General features: G+C 41.9%; 1 protein-coding gene across 1 annotated transcript in view; it reads left to right on the top strand.

Moving 5' to 3' along the window:
• Window positions 1–24621, top strand: part of ADCY10 (adenylate cyclase 10) — an 88233-nt gene that overhangs the window by 55137 nt on the left and 8475 nt on the right. Inside the window, exons 21-30 of the mRNA XM_059903341.1 lie at window positions 6834–6903; window positions 7701–7932; window positions 10241–10348; window positions 10856–11037; window positions 14106–14262; window positions 16580–16784; window positions 16863–16959; window positions 17499–17614; window positions 18508–18625; window positions 20565–20760. Of these exons, the coding sequence (XP_059759324.1) occupies window positions 6834–6903; window positions 7701–7932; window positions 10241–10348; window positions 10856–11037; window positions 14106–14262; window positions 16580–16784; window positions 16863–16959; window positions 17499–17614; window positions 18508–18625; window positions 20565–20760 (1481 nt within the window). The remainder of the gene's footprint in view (window positions 1–6833; window positions 6904–7700; window positions 7933–10240; window positions 10349–10855; window positions 11038–14105; window positions 14263–16579; window positions 16785–16862; window positions 16960–17498; window positions 17615–18507; window positions 18626–20564; window positions 20761–24621) is intronic.

Below are 24621 nucleotides of genomic sequence, written 5' to 3'. Positions count from 1 at the left end.
GATCTGTCCGTTGGTGTGAGTGAGGTGTTAAAGTCCCCCACTATGATTGTGTTACTGTAGATTTCCTCTTTTATAGCTGTTAGCAGTTGCCTTATGTATTGAGGTGCTCCTATGTTGGGTGCATATATATTTATAGTTGTTATATCTTCTTCTTGGATTGATCCCTTGATCATTATGTAGTGTCCTTCCTTGTCTCTTGTAACATTCTTTATTTTAAAGTCTATTTTATCTGATAGGAGTATTGCTACTCCAACTTTCTTTTGATTTCCATTGGCATGGAATATCTTTTTCCATCCCCTCACTTTCAGTCTGTATGTGTCCCTAGGTCTGAAGTGGGTCTCTTGTAGACAGCATATATATGGGTCTTGTTTTTGTATCCATTCAGCAAGCCTGTGTCTTTTGGTTGGAGCATTTAATCCATTCACGTTTAAGATAATTATCGATATGTATGTTCCTATGACCATTTTCTTAATTGTTTTGGGGTTTTTTTTGTAGGTCCTTTTCTTCTCTTGTGTTTCCCACTTAGAGAAGTTCCTTTAGCATTTGTTGTAGAACTAGTTTGGTGGTGCTGAATTCTCTTAGCTTTTGATTGTCTGTAAAGCTTTTGATTTCTCCAGCGAATCTGAATGAGATCCTTGCCAGGTAGAGTAATCTTGGTTGTAGGTTCTTCCCTTTCATCACTTTAAGTATATCATGCCACTCCCTTCTGGCTTGTAGAGTTTCTGCTGAGAAATCAGCTGTTAACCTTATGGAAGTTCCCTTGTATATTATTTTTCGTTTTTACTTTGCTGCTTTCAATAATTTCTCTTTGTCTTTAATTTTTGCCAGTTTGATTACTATGTGTCTTGGCATGTTTCTCCTTGGGTTTATCCTGTATGGGACATGCTGTGCTTTCTGGACTTGGGTGGCTATTTCCTTTCCCATGTTAGGGAAGTTTTCGACTATAATCTCTTCAAATATTTTCTCAGGTCCTTTCTCTCTCTTCTCCTTCTGGGACCCCTATAATGCGAATGTTGTTGCATTTAATGTTGTCCCAGAGGTCTCTTCATTTCTTTTCATTCTTTTTTCTTTATTCGGTTCTGCAGCAGTGAATTCCACCATTCTGTCTTCCAGGTCACTTATCCGTTCTTCTGCCTCAGTTATTCTGCTATTGATTCCTTCTAGTGTAGTTTTCATTTCAGTTATTGTATTGTTCATCTCTGTTTGTTTGTTCTTTAATTCTTCTAGGTCTTTGTTAAACATTTCTTGCATCTTCTCGATCTTTGCCTCCATTCTTTTTCCGAGGTCCTGGATCATCTTCACTATCATTATTCTGAATTCTTTTTCTGGAAGGTTGCCTATCTCCACTTCATTTAGTTGTTTTTCTGGGGTTTTATCTTGTTCTTTCATCCAGTACATAGCCCTCTGCCTTTTCATCTTGTCTATCTTTCTGTGAATGTGGTTTTTGTTCCACAGGCTGCAGGATTGTAGTTCTTCTTGCTTCTGCTGTCTGCCCTCTGGTGGATGAGGCTATGTAAGAGGCTTGTGTAAGTTTCCTGATGGGAGGGACTGGTGGTGGGTAGAGCTGACTGTTGCTCTGGTGGGTAGAGCTCAGGAAAACTTTAATCCACTTGACTGCTGATGGGTGGGGCTGGGTTCCCTCCCTGTTGGTTGTTTGGCCTGAGGCAACCCAACACTGCAGCCTACCTGGGCTCTTTGATGGGGCTAATGACGGACTCTGGGAGGGCTCACACCAAGGAGTACTTCCCAGAACTTCTGCTGCCAGTGCCCTTGTCCCCACGGTGAGCCACAGCCACCTGCCACCTCTGCAGGAGACCCTCCATCACTAGCATGTAGGTCTGGTTCAGTCTCCCCTGGGGTCACTGCTCCTTCCCCTGGGTCCTGATGCGCACACTACTTTGTGTGTGCCCTCCAAGAGTGGGGTCTCTGTTTCCCCCAGTCCTGTCAAAGTCCTGCAATAAATTCCCACTAGTCTTCAAAGTCTGATTCTCTAGGAATTCCTCCTTGCATTGCCAGAACCCCAGGTTGGGAAGCCTGACGTGGGGCTCAGAACCTTCACTCCAGTGGGTGGACTTCTGTGGTATAAGTGTTCTCCAGTCTGTGAGTCACCCACCCAGCAGTTATGGGATTTGATTTTACTGTGATTGCACCCCTCCTACCATCTCATTGTGGCTTCTCCTTTGTCTTTGGATGTGGGGTATCTTTTGTGGTGAGTTCCAGTGTCTTCCTGTTGATGATTGTCCAGCAGCTAGTTATGATTCTGGTGTTCTCACAAGAGGGAGTGAGAGCATGTCCTTCTACTCCGCCATCTTGTTTCCTCCTTGTGAATAGATTTCTTAACAGAAGTTTATTTTTCCTAGAGTTTCTAGGAAACTTTTTTTTTTGCAATGTCTTCTTTATAATATCCTGCTTCAGTCTTGGCTGGACACTCTGTCCATTACCCGTGAATCTCCCGAAGTGTGAGGTATGCTTTTTTTTATATAATTATTTTTATTTTATTTTATTTATTTATTTATTTTGGCTGCATTGGGTCTTTGTTGCTGTGTGCAGGCCTTCTCTAGTTGCAGCAAGTGGGTCTACTCTTCGTTGTAGTGCACTGGCTTCTCATTGTGGTGGCTTCTCTTGTTGCAGAGCACGGGCTCTAGAGTGCAGGCTCAGTAGATGTGGTTCATGGGCTTAGTTGCTCTGTGGCATGTGGGAGCTTCCTGGACCAGGGCTCAAACCTGTGTCCCCTGCATTGGCAGGCAGATTCTTAACCACTGTGCAACCAGGGAAGTCCATGAGGTATGCTTTTAAGAAATGCTGGAGAAGGACATATCATAAGAGGTTCAAGAACACAGCATTAGCTATGAATCAGATAGTGAGGAAGTTGATTACCTTTTCAATTCTCTATCAATCCTCATGTCCTTCCTAAAAACTTATTTTCTGACTCTTGATCCATTCCAAGGATCGACAGCCCGTGGGCTCCCTCCTGGGCTCTTTCGTTCCACTTGCTCCACCTAATTCTTCAGGGAGCACTCCTCTCATTCCTTGATCTCCTTGACATTTGCTGAAATCTCATTTAATGTTTCATTTACTCATTCAGCAAATATTTATTGGGTTTCTGATATGTGCCAGACAGTGCTCTAGGCACCTTAGATGCATCAGGGAACAAAACAGCATTCTATTGGGGAGAAGCAGACAATGGAGAGAAAACATTAACAAAGAAGTAAATTCTGTAGTATGTATAAGTGATCCCAAGGAGAAAACGAGAAAAGAATGTTGTGTAGGGCAAGGGAGATTAGGAGTGCAGAGTCATTAGGGTAGCCCTCAGTGAGAGGTAAAATTCATGGAAAGGCAAAGGAAGTGAGGGATTTTATTGTATGGATGGCTGGGGAAAAGCATTCTAGGCAGAGGGGAGGGCCAGGGTAATGGCCCTAAGATAGGAATTGACCCCTTCCATTCTGTATATTGTGAATTTATGCTTTTAAAAATTATTTTATTCTTGTTTTAATGGGATAAAATGTGCTGGACCTGGAGGTCAGGAGATAAATAAAAGAGGTCAGTTTTTCACCTTGAACTTGAAGTCTTATTTCTGAGTCTTTGAAACCACAGGTGAGCAAGTACTATCTTTGCTTTTCTCCTTTCTTCTGAGAACCTACAAGCATTCCGTATATTTCTTTTCTTTTGATTTTTACAGATCCTCTTTGAAGTAGGGAACTTTTAATATATTTCCTTCATAAATGAAGAAAATTGAGACCTAAAAATAATATGATTCACCCAAGGGGTAAATGATATGACAAAAATCATATCTTATATATCTTGACTTTATTTGCTTTATTTAGCCAATATTGCTTTTCGCCACATCTCATTCTATCACTATTACAATTTGAAATATAAAACAAAACATATAGGATGTTGAAGAAGGAATAGCATTTTATTTTTAATCATTGATTTTTTTTTTCCAAAAAACACACATTTATTGAGTATCTGTTATGTGTCAGGCAGTGATCTAGGCATTGGGGATATAGTGGTGAAAATGGCAGATGTGTCTATTCTCATATATTGAATTTTAATGGAGACTGATAGACAATAAACAAATTAATTAATAGAAGCATCAGGGGGACTTGGAGGCCTTGAGAAATATTCTGAATTTTATTCTAAATGGATTAGAACACATTAGAGAAATATTGATTAGAATTAGTATTGGCTGCATATAACAAGGACCCAGCTAGAGTGGCTTAAATTTATTATTAAAGTTCCTAAATGTATTTCTCTCTATGTAAAATGCTTGTCTCATCACTGGGACTGGTATGGAGGCTTCATGATCATCAGAGATCCTTGGTTCAAAATGGTAGCTGGAGTTCCAGCCATCATGTTCACATTTAACACTAGAAGGAGGAGAAAAGAAACCAAAAAATGAAAGGGATGCCCTTTCCTTTTTCAGTAGTTTTCTAGAATTTTTCCTACCCAATACTCCCCTTATATCTCAAGGACCAATACAATACAATACAATACGTCACATGGCTATATATCCAGTTGCAAGGGAGGTTGGAAAATGTAGCTTCCCCAAGTAAAACTGAGTTCTATTACTAAGGAGAAAAGGGACAATGGAAGTTGAGATAGGAAACAAGCAATTTCTGCCACTGAGATCTGAATCTTTTTTTTTTTAATTATTATTTCATTTATTTATTTTTGGCTGCATTGGGTCTTCATTGCTGTGCGTGGGCTTTTTTTTTTTTTTTTTTGTCTCTAGTTGTGGCGAGCGGGGGATACTCTTCACTGCGGTGCATGGGCTTCCCATTGCAGTGGCTTCTCTCATTGCGGTGGCTTCTCTCGTTGTGGAGCACGGGGTCTAGAACTCAGGCTCAGTAGTTGTGGCACATGGGCTTAGTTGCTCTACAGCATGTGGGATCTTCCCGGACCAGGGCTCGAACCAGTGTCCCCTGCATTGGCAGGTGGATTCTTAATCACTGTGCCGCCAGGGAAGTCCTGAATCATGTTTTTAAGAACGTACTCTGCCTTCTTTATAGAAAACAGATTGAAGAGGATAGGAATAGGAGGGAGATCAGTTTTTCACACTTGTCTAGATGAAATTTGGTGATGGACTAGGGTGGTGCTATAAAGAAGATTGACAGAAGAAGATGGATTCAGATATGTATTGGAGTAGACATAATGGGACTTTCTGATGGACTGAATGGGGATAGGGGTGAGGGAAAGAAAAGAATCAAGGACATTGTCTAGGTTTTTGCCTTGAGGAGATGAATATGGCAGTGATGCCTTGAGAAATGAATACGGCAGTGATGCTTACTAAGACAGGCGAAACGTTGGTGTATATAGGTTTATGGAAAAGAGATTCAAGAGTTCTGTTTAGATCATTTTAATTTTGAAATTAGGCATCCACGTGGTAGCTGCCAAGGAGACACTTGGATGTATGAGTCGGTAGGTAAGGGTTGATGTCAGGTCTTAAAGATGTAAAACCAAAAGTCGTTGTCATATGGGTAGAATTTAAAGTCATGGGCAGGTGAAATTATCTAGGGAGAAATTTGGTTGGAGAAAGGAGCCCACAGTCAAACTGAGGCTTACCAAAATTTGGAACATTGATAGAGGAGTAGGAGCCAGCAAAGTGAGCAGACAATGAGGGAGGGAAACAAGGGAATGGGTATTATGAAAGCCGGTGAAAAAAGGGAGTGGTCAATTGTCGTAAATGCTGCCAAGAGGGGTAATAAGATGCAGACAAAGATGTAACATTTGGATTTGGCAACTTGGTTGTCACTGGTAACCCTGACAAGAAAGTTTTAGAGGAATAGGAGGATAAAGGCATAATTCAATTTATTCAGCCTCTAGTCACTGGAGATAAACTAGACAGCAGACTAGGAGAGGTGGGCAAATTAATCCTCATACAGTGTGATAAAGGATGATGATAGAGGTCTGCATGGGTCAATGGGCACACACAAGTTGGGGCACTAATTCTATGGGGCAAGGGTACAGAAAGCTTTCAGAAGAAGGTGATAAGTATCAATAGATGCTGAAACTGAATTTTATAAATTAAAAGATCTGTGGAGTAATGCATTCACCTTGGAGTCAGGAGATCTCCATCATGAACAGATATATGATCTGAGACAAGGCCCTTTCCCTCTTTAGGATTCTTCCTTCTCCCTGAATGGATAAGTGGCTAGATTCAACAATCCTCATTTGTTTTCTGTTTTAAGATCATTATGGAATTTTCTAACCTATTGAAGTCTAGATAGACTGAAGGTTTTAAATTCAAGGCTCTCAGCCCTTAAGTTAGCCCTTTGGGGTATTCCATTAATTGTCTGTATTTCTCCATTAGAAGCTGACATCGCTTTCTTCATCATCATTAATTCATAGTTTGAATTACTGCAGGGTAAATTAGTTAGGATAATGTTACCATCTAAAACAAACCCCAACATTTCAGTGGGTTAACACTGTCGAATGACAGTTTTTTTTCTGCCCAGGTAATGATCCAATGAGAATGTTGTCAAATAGCCTTGAACACAGTCAGTCAGGGACCCAGCCTCCCTGACTATGTTGTAGATTTGCTATCCCTTAGATCCCCACAGTTAATTTGTTTTCCTGTGGAAGGAGAAGATGGGGAAGATATCTAACCACCTCAATTCAGAGGTGACATATATTACTTCTGATGGAATCCCATTTTCAAACTAAACACGTCTTCACTTAAGATGCAGTGGGGACTGGAAAATGCAGATCCTGGCTGGGCAACAACAACTTTGTCGTGGAAGGGGAACAGGAAGCTTCAGTGGACACCAGACATCTCTGCCACATGAACATTTCAATGACCCATACAACTCACTTGTTTGTTTATTTTCCAGCTGAAGAAGAGATCACCTTTTCCAGAATAGAGACTTCTAAGAGATCTGAAATATTTTCTGAAAATCTCAGGTACAGGCTTCTATAATTGTTTAGGAGGTAGAGCATGAACAACTGGCATTAAATTCAGAACACTGTTAGAATCATTTGTCTGGTCAGTACTCTGGGTCTTTTAGGCACAAATCAGAGGGTGTGTGTGGTGAGTTTGGTCAGTAGTTATGTAATGGAGTGGGAACCTATGGGCCCTTCCCAGGACAGACCCCCCTCCCCCATATCCTCTGCTGTAGCTCCTCTTTGGTTTTTTTTGTTTTGTTTTGTTTTAAATATTTATTTACATATTTCGTTGTGCTGGGTCTTAGTTATGGCAGGCGGGCTCCTCAGTTGTGGCATGTGGGATCTTTCGTTGTGGCAAGCAGGCTCTTCATTTTGGTGTGTGGGCTTCTCTCTAGTTGTGGCACACAGGCTCCAGAGCACGTGGGCTCAGTAGTTGCAGCAATATAACCTCCTTAGTTGTGACAGGCGGGCTCCTTAGTTGTGGCTCACCAGCTCCTTAGTTGCGGCATGCATGCATGTGGGATCTAGCTTCCTGGCCAGGGATCGAAACCAGACCCTCTGCATTAGGAGTGCAGAGTCTTAACCACTGTGCCACCAGGGAAGTCCCTGTAGCTCCTCTTTGAATTACCTAGATAATAGTATCTGATGCACACTTCTTGAGTTGTTTTACAGATGCTAAAACCACCACCAAATGGAAGAAATCTACATTAGATTTTCTTATCTTGCTCTTTTATTTGTTTTTGAAGATCTCTTCATATCAAACACTATACTATATCTACAAATTATTACTCCTATTTATTTCTGCATTTGGACAGTTCTGAAGAAATAAGAGAAAAGATCTTGAGTTTCTTTGACATCATTATATCAAAAATGAGGACATCTGAGAATGACATCATCCCTCTGGAATCTTGCCAGTGTGAGGAAATCCTAGAGATTGTCATCATGCCTCTGGCTCACCATTTTCTGGCTTTGGGAGAAAACAACAAAGCCTTATATTACTTCCTAGAACTTGCGTCTGCTTATCTCATCTTGGGTGATAATTATATGGTAAGCTGTTTCTGCCCAGATCCCCTCCAGTTTTTTTTTTTTTTTTTTTTTTTTTTTTTATAATTAGTTATTTAGGGGAGTGCTTTTTAATTTCTAAGTTGTCAGGGTTCTTTTATGTATCTATTTTTATTTATTTTTTATTTATTTATTTATTTATTTATTTATTTATGGCTGTGTTGGGTCTTCGTTTCTGTGCGAGGGCTTTCTTCTAGTTGTGGCAAGCGGGGGCCACTCTTCGTCGCGGTGCGCGGGCCTCTCACTATCGTGGCCTCTCTTGTTGCGGAGCACAGGCTCCAGACACGCAGGCTCAGTAATTGTGGCTCACGGGCCCAGTTGCTCCGCGGCATGTGGGATCTTCCCAGACCAGGGCTCGAACCCATGTCCCCTGCATTGGCAGGCAGATTCTTAACCACTGCACCACTAGGGAAGCCCCCCCTCCACTTTTGAGACAGACCTACAGACCACAGGACCAGAAAGGAAGCTCTAGTGTTTGTTTTTTTTTTTATTATTACTTCATGTTCTTGATTCCGAGCAGCACCCCCTTCTTTGAAAATCAAATTGCTCTGAAAGGAAATGACCTGAGATTGTGAAAAAGTCAGAACAAACCACAACTACCATTATACATCATTTAAAACACTGCCATCATTAGAAACTTGCTATGAACTGTCTACCTACATGGGACCCTGGTTTCAACTCTTCAGTTTCAGTAGAGTCTTCCTCAGTAATGTCCCAGCCGCATTTGCTCTTGTCTTCCCCAAGTATCTGTCAGCGCAAATACCTGTAGGTCTTTGAATAAGCACAAATCTAGTTTTACTCTTGTGATCCCTGAAGGGGCTCACTCACTTTGGTCTTCATGTAACTCGTGCTAAATTATCATACATACCTTTAGGCCACCAAAGCCCTAGTGAATATTTCTCTAGGATAATTGTAAATAACCTTCCAGGGCAATATGCCCTTAGAAATGTGGGGATTTGATACATATAATGAAATAAAAGAATTTATTGTTAAGTAAGTTGGGAAGCGCTGAGCTGAATAAAGCTAAATAGATTTCTGTACTATAGATATTTCAGGGCCTTAATATGCTAAGATCCATAGAAATCTCCCAGAGGGTTGGGCTAGGACTGGGACGTATTTTTTCTCTCAAACTTATTTGACCTTAGATCACTTTGCATAGAACAGCTGCCTGACTAAGCTTCCACGAACTCACTTGAGGAAATGCCTTTCTGGGCAGAGCTTTCCACGCCCGAGTAGCCATGGCTGCCACCCTTCATGCCTGCACTTGTGGACTGTTTCAGATTTTACAGTTGTGGCCTAATTAAACTCCACACCTTAGATTTATATAAAATTTTAAAATTAAACCATTAAAAATGTCAGTAAGCTGTGGTTCTCTCAAATATTTATGAACAAAAGGCTCCTGTGCATATTTTATACACATATGTGAAGAAGGCAGTGGTGTGGCCAGTGAGTCCCAGGAAGAGAAGGTTTAGGCAGCCTTGGGGGCTAACTTGCTAAACCTGTGCTCACCCTCATCTCATTATCCAGGGAGTGACGAATGTTCAGGAAAACAATGATTGGAAGCAGAGCCCCAGTGCAGGGTCCCCAAATGTGCCATTTGCTTCCCCGTCTCCCAGCGAAGAAACCTTGTCTCCCTCTTTCTGCATCCCACACATACGCCTTAGGCTGCATGAGACTTGGGGACAGTCCCTCACCTTATTTTACTCTTCAAGTCTGACCTTGCCTTGGTGTTTACAAGTGCCAAGACTCTCTTCACGATGTCATAGGACGTTGAAGATGAAGGGAGGAAGGTTGCTCAGGGCCTTACCTTCCTCTTCCACTTCCCAACGATGGTCCTGGCAAAAGAAATGGGAGTGGTTCATAACTCATTCCAAAAGTAGAGGCTGGCTTCTCATAGATGTGGGGAAGCTCTCAGGAGCCATGAGTACTCTGTTGGAAATAGGGAGGTTGGGGATGGAATTACTCAAAGAGGGAAATTGCCCTGGGGAAAACTCCAGGTAAGGTGACTTACGTGACAACATGAGGAAAGGAGGAGGTCTCTAGATTCATCCTCTAGAATGAGAGATTCAGTGGACCAAGAGGGACATGAAGGTGACCCATATCTTCAGCAGGAACTTTCCCCACCCTTTGTGTCTAGAGTTTGAAGGACTCTGATCAGGACCTGAAGGAAGAGATGGAGGTGGGAGCTGGAGTGGTCCTGCTTCTCTTCCTTCAGTAGGGTCTGGGGCAATGGCCCCTCTGTGGTCCCGATCCCTGATGACTCAATACCTTCTACTCCTTGTGCTGGTTGCAGGCTTACGTATATTTGAATGAGGGAGAGAGGTTGCTGAAAATTCTCAAGAAGGAAAAATCTTGGAGTAAGACTTTTGAGTGGACTACCTTTTTTACCCTCAAGGGTCAGGTAAGAAACCATTAGAAACGTGATTAATCTGTTCTTTATCACTGGGGCTTTACGTAGAAGAAGTAGTAGAAGTCATCCCTATACTTTCTACATCCTCCTCCCATCCTCTGCCAGAAATCTTTTCCAAGACTCCAGAACCCCAAGCCCCGGGACTCAAACCTCCTCACCATCACTTGTCTGCAGCAAGATCTTCTTTAGCCTCTCGGTTGACAGCTTTATGAAATGTTTTTCTAACAACCTCCCAAAATGGACAGGAATAGGTAAACGTTTTCTCAGAGGTAGATGATGAACAATGAGGATGTAAAGTCCTAGTCATTCAACCATCCTTCCACAGACACATCCAAGAAACATTTCAGATTGTGCCAGGCACTGGGAGATTTTGTTCCTGGGCCTTAAATGACCTTTTCTGGATAAGATTCCTTAACTATGTATTTTTGGAACCTACCAACCAAGTCTAGAATCACTGCTTTTCTTCTTTTCCTTTCTTCCCCTTTCTTCTCCTTGTAGGTCTGTTTCAACATGGGCCAGATGGTGCTTGCCAAGAAAATGCTGAGGAAGGCCTTGAAGCGCCTCAATCGAATCTTTCCTTACAACTTAATCTCCTTGTTTCTCCAGATTCATGTTGAAAAAAACAGACACTTTCATTATGTGAATCAGAAGCAGCAGGCCCAAGAGAGCTCACCTCCAGGGTAAGGAAGGAGCTGGGGAGAGCTGGGTATCTCATCTCACTCCCCAGAAGAGAGAGACCTACACATAGTCCAACAGTCAGCCCCCAAAGCCTGGGCCTCTAGCGGGAGCAAGGAGTCCTGGTGGCTCGCTGGTGGGGGAGGGGATGAGTGGGAGAGGAGCTCCCAGGCCAGGGCTGGGTTGCCTCAGAACAACTTAACGGGCAGCTTTTGCCAAAGGGAGTTCAAGTGACAAAACCTTAAGGGAGCCCTTTGCAAGGTGAGCTCCAGTGCCCCTCCCCACTCATCTTACCCACTAACCCCTCTGGCCATCCATGTTCCAATGGGAATCTGCACCACCTGTTCCTAGAACCTCAGTCACAATTCCTCTTCCAATTCAGTGCTAAAACCCTGGGTATTGTCCCTGCCCCAAAGAAAAATGGCAGGTCCTGAAGACATCTGCCAAAAGACAAAACAGCCCACCCATTTTTGTAACTCTATAGATACGTGGGTTACATGGGGTATCCATTGGTCAAGATTATACCATTAAGATATGTACATTTCAATGTATGTAAATTTTATCTATAAAAGAACTATAAAAAATAATGAGGTGGGGTAGGAGAAGGAAACAGTGAGTAGAAGGACAGATGTAATAAGAATGTTGATAGTTGCTGAAGCTAGATGCTGGGTACATGTGGCTCATTATACTTTTCTGTTTTACTGTGTGTGCACATTTGAAATTTTCCACAATAAAAGTTTTAAGAATATATTCCACCTACCTAGCAATTCATACCAAGAGAGATGCCACCTAGTTGGGGATCTGGAGAGCTGTTAGAAGATCTCTTCCATCTTGGGAGATGCCAGCTGCAATTTTCCCACAGGTTCTGCCTGAGATACAAGTATTTATTTCTATGGGCAAGTTGCTGCAATTCTTTGGCAACCCCACCAAAAACTGCCTTCCCCAGTTTCCTGAAAGTGTTCCCTTGACTATGGGGGAGGCTGGGATGGAAATGAGGTGCAGCTGAGCTCCTTTGCAGGCTGGGGACAGGCTCCTGAGAATCTAAGCCTGCTGCCTCAGGAGACACCAGGAGGGGGAGAGGCGGGGAGAAGATCGCAGAGATCTCTTGGAGAGGTAAGAGAGAATTGGAGTTTGGGTCACACAGAGGGTTGCCAGATGAAATAAAGGATGCCTAGTTGAATTTAAAGTTCAGATCAATAATATATGATTTTTTTTTAGTATACCTTATATCACACAAGATATTTAGGACATATGCATTCTAAAAGAATTGTTTTGAAATTCAGATTTAACCTGGCATCCCATATTTTCATTCCCTAAATCTGACAAGCCTAATGTACAAGCACATTTTGTAAAAGGAATAAGAAGTACCTGCACAAGAGGAGAAGGTGAAACAGTGATGATCAGGAAGAAACTACAGAACAATTGGCTTAAAATGCTGTCCAGTCAAAAGGTTCTCATCTCAAAAATAAGGACATTAAGAAACAATATTTAATGTCAGAATTTCTACAGCTTCATGAACTCCCTATGTTATTAGGGATTTTACCTTCTCCATGTTTCCTTAGAAACTTTAAAAAATAATTTCCACAACAGAATGAATGCCATCAATGTCTAAACTGAAAGTGCCTGGAATTCTTCTTTAAGAATCTCTAGGATATCTTCCTTTCTTCTCATCTTTATTTAAAATCTGCTTTTTGATAGTTATTTCTAGTTATATTTTGCTTTCTTGGCTTTGTTAAATTACTAATATTGCAGCCAGTTTAGGATCCGATTTTATCACAAATAGAGGAGATTGGGGGCTACGTTACCAGTTAAATGACTTGTGGAGGCTGAGGCTGAGACCCCCAACATTCTCGGTAGGTGGTCAGCCATCCTTCCCTTGAATAATTCCAGCACAGGAAGTTCACCATCTCCCGCGACATTCCACTCCGTTGTCAGAATGTGTTTTAGTCTGTTAGGACTGCTGTGACAAAATACCACAGGCCAGACGGCTTATTAACAGCAGAAGTTTATTGCTCACAGTTCTGGAGGCTGGAAGCCTGAGGTCCTAGTGCCAGCGTGGCTGGGCCAGGGCCCTCTTCAGGGTCGCAGACTTCTTGTCGTATCCTCACATGGTGGAATGGGGCCGGGAACTCTGTGGGGTCTCTTTTATAAGAGCTCTAATCCCAGTCATGAAGGCTCCACCCTCATAACCTTATCATGTCCTAAAGGCCCCACCTACTATTACCGTCACTTTTGGGAGTTAGAATTCAACTTATGAATTTTGGGGGATGCATTCAGACCACAGCAAAATGGGGTTGTTTAAAAGGCTCATTTCCTTTGTTGAGCTGAGACCTAGTTCCTGACAACCATGTGTAACAGAGGAAATGACACACTGGACTGGCCAGGCTGGAGGTGGCCAGGGCAGGAGTCCTGGCACCATCGCATTCTAGCTATGTGACTTTGACTTAATTACTTAACCTGTCTGAGTCTCACCTTCCGCTCTTGTAAAATGGGGTTAATTATTCCTTCCTTTCTTACGGGGTTGTCATCAGTCTCATGTGATAAAATGATATAAATGTGCTTTTTAAATAATTTCATTTAAATGGCAATGAACTGACAAGGGACAGGTGAGTTACATCAATTACCTTAATTAATCATCACAAAGTAGGTATTATGGTCCCCACTGTCTGGTGGAAAAATTGTGCTTCATAAAGATTCATGTGCATGTACAACAAGTTCCTACTGTATAGCACAAGGAACTATATTCAATATCCTGTGATAAACCATAATGGAAAAGAATAGTTTTAAAAAAATAATGTATCAATATACATATGTATAACGGAATCACTTTGCTGTACAGCAGAAATTAACACAACATTGTAAATCAACTATGTGTCAATAAAAAAATACTATGTGCTGAAACTGAAAACAAAAATTAACGTGCATATTAATTTCCACGTAAAGGAAACAGGCCTCAAACTCAAGTCTGTTTTGACCCCCAAGCCAGTAGTGAGGCTCTGCCCCTGCGCTTCCCTCAAGCATACTGGTGGCGATACCTTCTTCTTATGTCCCATGTGTGTACTTTATCTAATAGGAAGAAGAGGCTGGCGCAACTTTACCAGCAAACCACTTGCTTCTCCTTGCTGTGGCAGATCTATGGCTTAAATTATTTTTTTCACTACAAGTATTATTGCCACCTGGCAGCTCTGATGCAAGTGAATACTGCCCTGGAAACTCAAGATGATTTCCAGGTAGGGTATTTTTGTAGCTGCTTTTTTTTTTTTTTTTTTTTTTTTTAATTTATTTTTGGCTGTGTTGGGTCTTCGTTTCTGTGCGAGGGCTTTCTCTAGTTGCGGCAAGCGGGGGCCACTCTTCATCGCGGTGCGCGGGCCTCTCACTATCGCGGCCTCTCTTGTTGCTGAGCACAGGCTCCAGACGCGCAGGCTCAGTAGTTGTGGCTCACGGGCCCATTTGCTCCGCGGCATGTGGGATCTTCCCAGACCAGGGCTCGAACCCGTGTCCCCTGCATTGGCAGGCAGACTCTCAACCACTGCGCCACCAGGGAAGCCCTGTAGCTGCTTTTTACGTTTCTGAATCTCATTTGGAGAGAAAAGCCTAGTGAAAGCCAATCAAAATTCAAAATCATGAAGACTCAAAAAAACCTTCCAGACTAGATTGTTCCGCTGAGGCTAGCAGTTGTCAGACGTTTTGGTCCCAGGATCCCCTTATACTTCTAATAATTGAGGACCTCAAATAGCTTTTTATATGGGTTTATATATATATTTTTTATATGGGATCATATATTTTTATGCAGTGTATCTATTGATACTGTCATATAAGAAACAAAAACTGAGATACTTTAAAAATATTTTTTAGAGAAAATAAACCCATGACATATGAACATAATTAACAATTTCATTGAAAAAAACTCTATTTCCCCAAACAAAAAATTTTGTGAGAAGAATGGCATGAATTACATTTTTGCAAATACCTTAATGTCTGACTTCACAGAAGACAGCTAGATTCTCAATCTGCTTCTACTTTCACTTCCTTGTAATGTCACATAACTCTCCCTCGGAAAACTCCACATTGTACTTGTAAGAGAATGAGGGTGAAAAAGGAAAATGTAAAAGGATAATTCTTTTAAAAAGATAAAATCATTCCCTAGCGGTCCAGAGGTTAGGACTCAGTGCTCTCACAGCCGAGGGCCCGGGTTCAATCTCTGGTCAGGGAACTAAAGTCCCACAAGCTGCGCAGCATGGCCAAAAAAATTAAAAGTAAAAGAACACGCATCAAAGATGTTATTGAGCTCATTAAAGTTAGTGAGAGAACTAGTAAGATGTTACAACTGTTTCCCAGGAGAATTTAATTTATGAATGTATACAAAACTAGTCTAATCACAGGGCAAGAATACAATCACTTGTATTCCACCGAACATTTCTATTTCTATGAAAAAGAATCATTTACATTATTACTAGGTTTCCCAAAGGCAGTGAAAGGCAGAGATAACCTTGATGAGTGAGCTAGACAGGACACCCACTGAATTTTTTTTGTTTTGGCGCATTTCAAGTTCTTTCACTATTTTTCCTGAAAAACTGCTACACACAAAACAAATGGTCCACAAAACATCCTCCCTTCCTTCTGAAGGTTTTACCATGCGTGGTTATCATTAACCAGTCTTTTGCTATTAAACTTAACTGGCCAGTTGAGACAAACAGTTCTAAGACTGTTCTTCCACCACTGATTAAGACTGGGGTGGCAGGTATTGGGGATAACATTCATTTAGCCTTCTGAACTTTCTGGGCAGACTTGGTGACCTTGCCAACCCCAGCTGCCTTCTTGTCCACTGCTTTGATGACACCCACAGCAACTGTCTGTCTCATGTCACGAGCAGCAAAACGGCCCAGAGGAGGATAGTCAGAGGAGCTCTTAACACACATGGGTTTGCCAGGAACCATATCAACGATGACAGCATCACCAGATTGAAGAGTTGTTTAAACAGTAACCAACTTCTCTTCAATCCCCCAGTTAAGTTTAGAACTAGTCTTTACATTTTTTTGGAAAGCAAACAAAACCAAACCAACCTTCCTTTATTGTTAAACAACAAAAGCAATGTATGCTTGTTATAACAATAAATTAAACATCACAGAAATGCATAAAGTAAAAAGTCCCTCAAATCTCTACTCCAACTGCAACAAATAGGTAACTGCTTTTTACAGTTTGGAATGAATCCTTCCAGGCTTTTTGGTATGCAGTCATATATCCACACATATAAGCTATTGCTTTTATTTTTCACAAAAATTAAAATTCTTATATTTTGTTTAAGGACCCTGTGTGGACAAAAGGGGCCATTGAGCTTGTCCTGGATCATGCATTAAATAGGTGGCAGAAACTCAGCTTAATTTCTGTATCTAAGCCTATGGTTTTGCCAAATGTCCAGCTCCATTCCCAAGCTTAATAAATCCATGTTTACTGGCAGATGATTGGTGATATCCTGGGCTTTCTGCTTCGGGTTCCATCCCAGTCTTGCCCCGTCTCTCCTCCTCTCCTCCACTGCTGCCATTTCAGATCATTAAGGCCTACCTGGACTATTCACTGTACCACCATCTAGCCGGCTACCAGGGCGTGTGGTTCAAATATGAGGTCATGACCATGGAGCACATCTTCAACCTCCCCCTGAAACGCGAGGGCGTTGAAATCATGACCTACGTGGCCGATACACTTGGCTATATCAAGCTCCTAATGGGTCACTTGGACTTGGCCATTGACTTAGGTAAGCCCTGGCTGGTCAAGAAAGAACTTGCAGATACAAGTAATGCCCAGAAATATACTGGAATTGTTTTCTTCCCAGGCTCTCGAGCCCACAAGATGTGGTCATTGCTTCGTAATCCCAACAAACACTGTCTGGTCCTCTGCTGGCTTTGTAAATCCCTCTTCTTGAAAAACAGGTATTTATCTCAAGCCATTTTCCAAAATTAGAGGAAGAAAGCCATATTAATGGAATGTTCTGGGTTTACTTAACCCCGGCCATAGGGTGGGGCAGGAAGTAAGGTTTACCAGAAGCTGATGTAACTGATAATCATCATCCTTGGGATACCGCTACTCTTTCACAGGCCTCACCTCTAACCTGGTTGCTCTGGCCAGTGGCTGGAGGAGGGACAGACAGTCAGCCCCACTGTGGGACTCAGGCCTCCACCACTGCCAGGTGGAAGAAAGGGAACAGTCTCACAGGTGAGGCAAACGCCCAGAGAGTAGCAGCCGGGACCAGAGACGCAGGCCAACTTGGCCTGACTCTGGCCACCCTGATAGAGAGGTCCAGGAAAGGACAGTTTGAACAGAGAGCCAACTTGAGATTTAGGAGTGGGTTTGAAGTCTGTTGAAGAATCGTATTTGGTCCTGAATTGCTGGGCAGGACTGAGACCAGGACTGAACTTCCTTCTCTCCCCACACACTATTTTTTAATCCTACCACCTTTTCTTATCCATAGATACAAGCAACTGATCCAGGTGCTGGGGTGGCTGTGGGATCTTTCTGTAGCAGAAGAGCATATCTTCAGCAAGGCATTTTTCTATTTTGTCTGCCTGGACATCATGCTTTATTCTGGTGAGCATGGCCTTAGAATTTATAAGAAACTGGAGGAATAACGCTTGCGTTGGTGTGGTGTGGCAGGTGACAGGACTAGGGCTTTGAGACCACTGGGTTTCTGGCTAGAAAGACATACAGGACAGGGGAGGGGAGAGCCTGGTGTTATGAGCCGAGGAGCCATCTAGCAGGTGCGAGGATTGCAAGGGACCAACAAGGAAGAGAATTTAGAATTTAAGCTGCCAGTTAAAGCGTCAGATCATTTGTATCACACAAGTGATAGTGACTGACAGTATCTTCCTATGTGGCTTCTACGAGGGCATTTAATTTTTAGCAGGATAGACTTAGAGACTTCATGCTTGAAAATGAAGGGGAGGGCTGCTAATGGTGAGGTGAGGTTTCCAGGCACTGGCAGCTGTTAGCGATTTGGAAAACAAGTTCTTTCCTGATAACCTTCATGTTACACCAGGTAGGCAGGCCTCAGTGTACATATTAAACCAGAGGGGCCAAACTGGGCATTCTTTTTCCCAGCCATATTTTCAACGAGGGATGTGGATATTGCTGCCAGCCAGGGAAGTGTGAACGCGAAGACTGAGAAGTCCCAGGTTGCACTGAGGCTGATTCCTTGGGCTCAAGCAGGGAGGGTTGGTTTAAACCCCACTCCTGCCTAGTTGATATTATGGACTTGTATCTTGTACACATAAACTTCCACAAAAGCAGGGGCTCAGCAAACACAGGGCAGTGCAGTCACCTGGTTGTTGTAATCCGTGGGACCCTTTGGATTCATAAAGTAATCAGAGACCGAGACCTGTCCTCACACTGGGAAATTCTCCTGGGAGCTATTAGGCCAGAAAGACGACACCCCTCCACCCCCAACCTACCAGCCAAGCTCTCCTGTTTCTCTCTTTTTTTAGGCTTTGTTTATAGGTCATTTGAAGAATGTTTGGAATTCATACACCAAAACGAAGACAACAGAATACTGAAGTTCCAAAGTGGAATCCTCCTGGGACTTTACTCATGTATAGCTATCTGGTAACAATGTGTTGCATACCACTAAATTCCCAAATTTGAAAATGTTGACTCCTGGAAGAGTTCTATGTGATTTGAAAAAAGGAAAGAAAAGAAAGGGAAAGTACTTTTAATTTATACCTAAGACAGATTGAAAGTGACAGAGCAGATTTATACTGAAAAACACCTTGGGGATCACCTAGTTCATCCCACTCAACTGAGGCCAGTAAAGCGATGCCACTTCAATTGTACTCAATGCAACAAGCATTTATTGTGTACACAGTGTGCAGTATTAATACAGAGATGAATAAGAAAAGATACTTGCTTCTGAGAAGTGTTGGGGGTTTGAGGGAGACTAATAAATAGCACTACTTACCCCCTCCCCACCCCCAAGATGGAATCATAATCATTGTTAATAGAGCCGATGTTGGAGGATATGGCGTGTATCCGCAGGCAAGTGAGCTTCCTAATATTGAACCCCAGGATTAGACTTACCCATCAGCAGCAGGCAGTTCTAGAAAACTCCACCCCCTCCCCACCCCACTGAGGCAGGAAGTACCATGCTCCCCGTGGGTCTCACTGGCTCTCAAGATGAAAGAGAACTACACCTGCCTAATTTCTGTCCCAAAGTCACCAGCCTACTAAGTCACCCCTTGTCATTGGAGGAGTGAATGAGGCAGGGAAAGAAATGTGGAGCTTTGCACCAGTGGAGCTCCCTCACATGGAAGGAAACTTCAGGAGGGTTGAAGAAGCAGGCTTCCTGTATCCCCATTAACCCATTAAGCCTGAGGCTTAATCTCTTTAACCCATTGCATTTTTTAAACTCAATAAGCCTGTAGCTATGGCTTTAGCTTCAAGGAAATAGATGGAAAGTAAGGCTCCAGAACATTAAATACATTACTTCCACAGCCATCCCCAAGACTGAAAGTTATTCCCTATTCCACTTCCCATCTCAAATTATATACGCAGTCATGTTGTCCAGTATTTAACAATTTTGTGATGAGATTAAATGATAATACGAAGACATTCCTATGCAAAGTGCCACAAACTAGAGCAGTTTCAAATTTGAATAGAAATCTCCTCTTATTATAAAACTCATTGGGAGAAATTAAAATCCAAAAAATCAGTTACCCTTGCCAGCTAAAGTCTAAAGAAGTGAAAGTTCAAAGTCAAATTAATTTGCCCTTGTGAGTTAAAGTTCAAGGAATGTAAAGTCCAAAAATCACCCTAATTTCTTATTCTACTCTACCTCACCTGAAGAGTTCTTGCAACAGCTGTAGCTTAGGCCAATACTGCTCCCACTTTATGGGCATAGGAATCATCTGGAGAGTTTGTTAACTCAGATTTCTGGCCCCATCCCCAGAGTCTGTCTGATTCAGTAGATCTGGGTTGGACCAGAGAGCTTGCATTTCCAAGGAGCACTCAGATGGTACTGATGATGTCTCTCTGTGGCCCACACCTTGAGTAGTATCAGCCCAGGCCATCTCTCTTTGAAATCAGAGCAATTTCTTCAAGCCCCAGAATTTATAGCTCCAAGTGCCTGATCTGTTTCATTTTTTTTCTGGCCACACCGAACAGCCTGTGGGATCTTAGTTCCCTGGCTAGGGATTGAACCCCAGGCCCCTGGTAGTAAAAGTGAGGAGTCCTAACCACTGGACTTCCAGGAAATTCCCTCACTTTAAAGAGTCCAAAGAATTAAATGGTAAATAAATTAAAAAAAAAAAAAAAAGAATTAAATGGTAGCTAATATTGCCCAAGTATTCCCCCAATTATATTCATTTGAAATCATCAAAAAATTCTATTCTGTCCTTGCTCCATATCACATAATTTTCCCTGAATAGGCCAGTGGCAGGCTTCCAGAGACCAATGTACTAGGAGCTACACCTCTAGAGAGACCCATTTCAGGAAACCAGCCCATTCCATGGGTGATGGGGATTTTTCTTATTCTTCTGTGGTGATACAGGTATGCCAGGCTTCAGGAGTGGGACAACTTTCACATATTTTCCAACAGAGCCAAAAGTCTAGTGTCAAGAAGAACCCCAGCAGCTCTTTACTGCATAGGTCTCAGTAGGTACATGGAAGGGCAAGTTCTCTACCTTCAAAAGCAAATTGAAGAACAATCAGAGAATGCTCAGGACAGTGGAGTTGACCTACTCAAGGTAAGGCCTCCTCTCTGGTTTCCCCGGTAAGTCATGCCTTAAATGGATTTTTCTCTACCTCCTGTGATAATTATTTTCTCTGATTACAGAAGTTACACGTGTTTTATAGTTTAAGTTTTTGAAGGCCACTCCCTCCCCATAATTAGAATATAAATTGCCCACAACCTTACTACTCAGAGATAATCACTTTATACATATTGAGATATCACTTTCCAAGTTTTCTTCCATGTGTGTGCATGCATTTCCATTTTTTAAACTTGCTACTAAATAAGATATATTTATGAATAATTCCCTGCCTTTAAATTGTTTTCTGCACCACTAGTTAAAAGGAAGCCTAGTATTTTATCTTACAGCTATACTATTAGATGATATTGCCAAACTATTCTTAGATAGAATTTTTCTGTAGTACTTTATTGCTGTTGCTGTGATAAACATCTTGGTAGATAAATCTTTGCACACAGCAATTTAAAACATTCAACTGATACATAGTAAGGGCCTGGTACTAGGTGTTGGGGTACAAGAGTGAGCAAATTAAACCTGGTGCCTGCCTCCCAGAGTCTACAGCCCAGCATGGGCAAGCTCCCCTAAGAGAATGAAGGGCTGAACCTCCAGGGCCGTCTTAACAAGTGTTTGCCTTGTTCTCTTAGAAACTGAATGCAGGTGAATTCCTTTTCTATTGCTATGTCTCCAAGTACACAACCTTAACAGCTTAAATGACAGCACTTCTTTTCTCATCTCCGGGCTTAGCAGTCCAGCTGGGTTCTCTGCTGAGGGTCTTACAAGGCTAAAATCAAGGTGTTGGCTGAGGTATTTTCTCATGATCTAGGGAAGAACCTGCTTGCAGGTTCCTTCAGGTTGTTGGCAGAATCTAGATGCTGATGATTTTAAGGCACCTCCCTATTTCAGAGATGTTAAAATGTTTCAAAACAAGGCATCTTGAGACCAGTGAAGAATAGTAGCTCGTTTATTCTTCGGAGGCATTGTTATGGGCTGGGTCTTTTTCACTGCTGCTGGATAGAAAAGTCTTGAATTTGCCCAGGTGGGAGCCCACTCCCTACCACTCTCATAGCACGCTCAACCTCAGCATGTCTTCCTGCAATTTGTTCACACCAGCTGACTAAATCGCCGCCTCCAAAAACACACAAGTTCACTGTCATCACCGCTTGGAGGTATGTACTCTTTGACATAGAACATGTATTTATATTTCTGATTCATAAAACATTCTTCTGGTTCTCACACAGTATATGGAAATTGTTTGGTGATATAAAACATTTTGTTTTATGTAATTATTATGTATTACATATGACTTATATAATTATTATGTGTATTATGTAATTTATTTCATGTAATTTGATGGAGCAAATGTCTTTCCTTAAGAAAACTACTTGGGAGGGATTTAAAACATGCTTAACTTCATGTTGTTTTTTAAAAAAAAAGATTTTTACCATCTTAAACATGATTTAATTTATTCCAACATTCTCTTTTTCCTTTCAAATACCAGGCACATTACGTATGACATATGAGTTGACTGTCATTATCACTTTTAAATATTCAGTGCTAATAAAGGGGTACCACAATTTTGGCCAACCTGATATTTGGAAATCCAGGTAGATAAATTAGCAGCTGGTTAAAAGAAAGCACCTCTTTATTTAATGAGTAGTAAAGTATAAAACTCACCTATCCCAAAGACAGTACAGGTTAAAAACACAATAGGTGCTCTTGGGATTACAACAAAGATGTGTAAAATGTTGTCTTTGTACTCAAGGAGTTTGTGATTTGAGTTCCAGAAGGGGATGGGGCTGGGAAGCCCAGGAATGAGAGGGAGTGGTAGAGGTGGGCCCTGGAGTAGAAAGAACAAAAGAACACAAAGTCAAACTTAGTATCTCCCACAGTACACAGAGCAATGCCTTTTACACATGTTACTGAGCCAAACTTGGGTTTGTTCTCCCACATGCAGTAAAGCTAATCTACTGACACCAGGTGTGGTGAAGGAAACTGCAGCATTTACTGTAAGGTGCCAGACAAGGAGTCTGGGGCAGCTAATGCTCAAAAAACCCGAACACCCCAAAAGGTTTCAGGGAAGCATTTTTAAAGGTAAGGTGAGGGAGAAGATTCACAGGGTATGTGATCAGCTTGTACACATCTCTCTGACTGATTGATGGTGAGGTAACAGGGCAGTGTCACAGGGGTTAACGTCATCAATCCTCAGGCTCCAGTAGGTCTGGGGGCTATATCTCATGGTCATTAAGTAGTTAACTTCTAACATCTATAAAACAACTCAGGAAATGTGCAACAGGTACTGTTATCTAGTTACTTCATGGAGGAACTAAAGATTCTGTGACTGCCATATGGCTGATGTACTGTTTAAATTGTTACTAGTGCTCCTGGCCCAACTGCCATTTTTGTCACTACATGGTCATATCCTTTCAATCATTAATTCTTGAGCCAGGCTTTTGTGACTCAGGGGAGGCCTGGGAGACTACAACTTTTCTACAAACAAGAGGAAGGCAGAGGACATGGTGAGAGCGGTCTGTCCCAAGAAGGCCCCATAGGGTCCTGCTTGGTTACACACAGTAGATGTTTAATTTCTTGAATAAATAATTGATAGACAAAATAAACATGTAACAGGTTAGTCAGGAAAACTCAATGTTTCAATCCATTTCTATGAAATTGAAGTAAATGCAATAAAAGAAAAAGACATTGTATTGTTGACCATCAAGTTAGCAAAGACATGAGAGAAGACACATTCATGCTCTGAAGGACTCTGATAAACTTTCTAGAGAGCATTCTGGCAAAATACATGAATATCTTTAAAATATGCACATCATTTAATTCTCCTCCTAGGAACTAACCTAAGGAAATAATCAGATGGCAAAAAAAAATGTATCTATAAAGATGTTGATCTCAGGTTTATAGTATTTAAAAAACTAGGGGAAAATAAAAATTATATGCCTTTCAAAAATATTGGTTAAGTCAGAAATGGTATATATAAACATTGGGGGTTTTTTTTCTTTTTTTCTTTTAAATATATTTTATTTATTTTATTTACTTTTGGCTGCATTGGGTCTTAGTTGCAGAATGCGGGATCTTTCCGTTGTGGCGCATGGGCTCTTCGTTTCGGCACACAGGCTTCTCTCTAGTTGTGGCATGAGGGTTTTTCTCTCTCTAGTTGTGGCGCTCCAGCTTCAGAGCATGTGGGCTCTGTAGTTTGTGGCACGCAGGCTCTCTAGTTGAGGCATGTGAGCTCAGTAGTTGTGGCGCATGGGCTTATTTGCCCCACAGCATGTGGGATCTTAGTTCCCTGACCAGGGATCGAACCTGTATCCCCTGCATTGTAAGCTGGATTCTTTACCACTGGACCACCAGCGAAGTCCCTGGGATACTTTCACATTAAAAAAAAAATCTGAATTTCTTACTCTTCTTTTAAAAATTGGAGTATCTGGTGACTCTAGGCCCCAATCCTAAAGGGCAGCTACTGGCTGGAATTGACGAGGGGTGACATTTAGGGCATACCCTCTCCAGTATGACATAATCCCCTCTGCTTCTTATCTTGCTACATTCAGCCTCTTATTTATGTTTCTTGCCCAGCTCTGTCAGCATTTGAATTTGTGAGATCTGATGTAAAAGAATCATGTCGTTGAAAAGAGCCCTTTAAGATAGAGCATCTGCATGTCACCTCAGGTTAATCTCCAGATTTTCTTTAACCCCCTTTACCCAAATCTACTCTTCAAACTTTCAGAAATATTTTTAATTCTAGCAACAGCCATCCACCCTTGTCTAGCGCCTTTATATATATAATCTGCTTTCTTTCACCATTGTTTGTCTGGCCATGTCTTCTTCCTTCAGATCTCACATCCCTTC

The sequence above is a fragment of the Balaenoptera ricei genome, chromosome 1 (genome assembly GCF_028023285.1).
Source record: "Balaenoptera ricei isolate mBalRic1 chromosome 1, mBalRic1.hap2, whole genome shotgun sequence".
NCBI lineage: Eukaryota > Metazoa > Chordata > Mammalia > Artiodactyla > Balaenopteridae > Balaenoptera > Balaenoptera ricei.
Note: the sequence above shows the minus strand (reverse complement) of the source record. Positions and strands in the feature narration are given on the sequence as shown.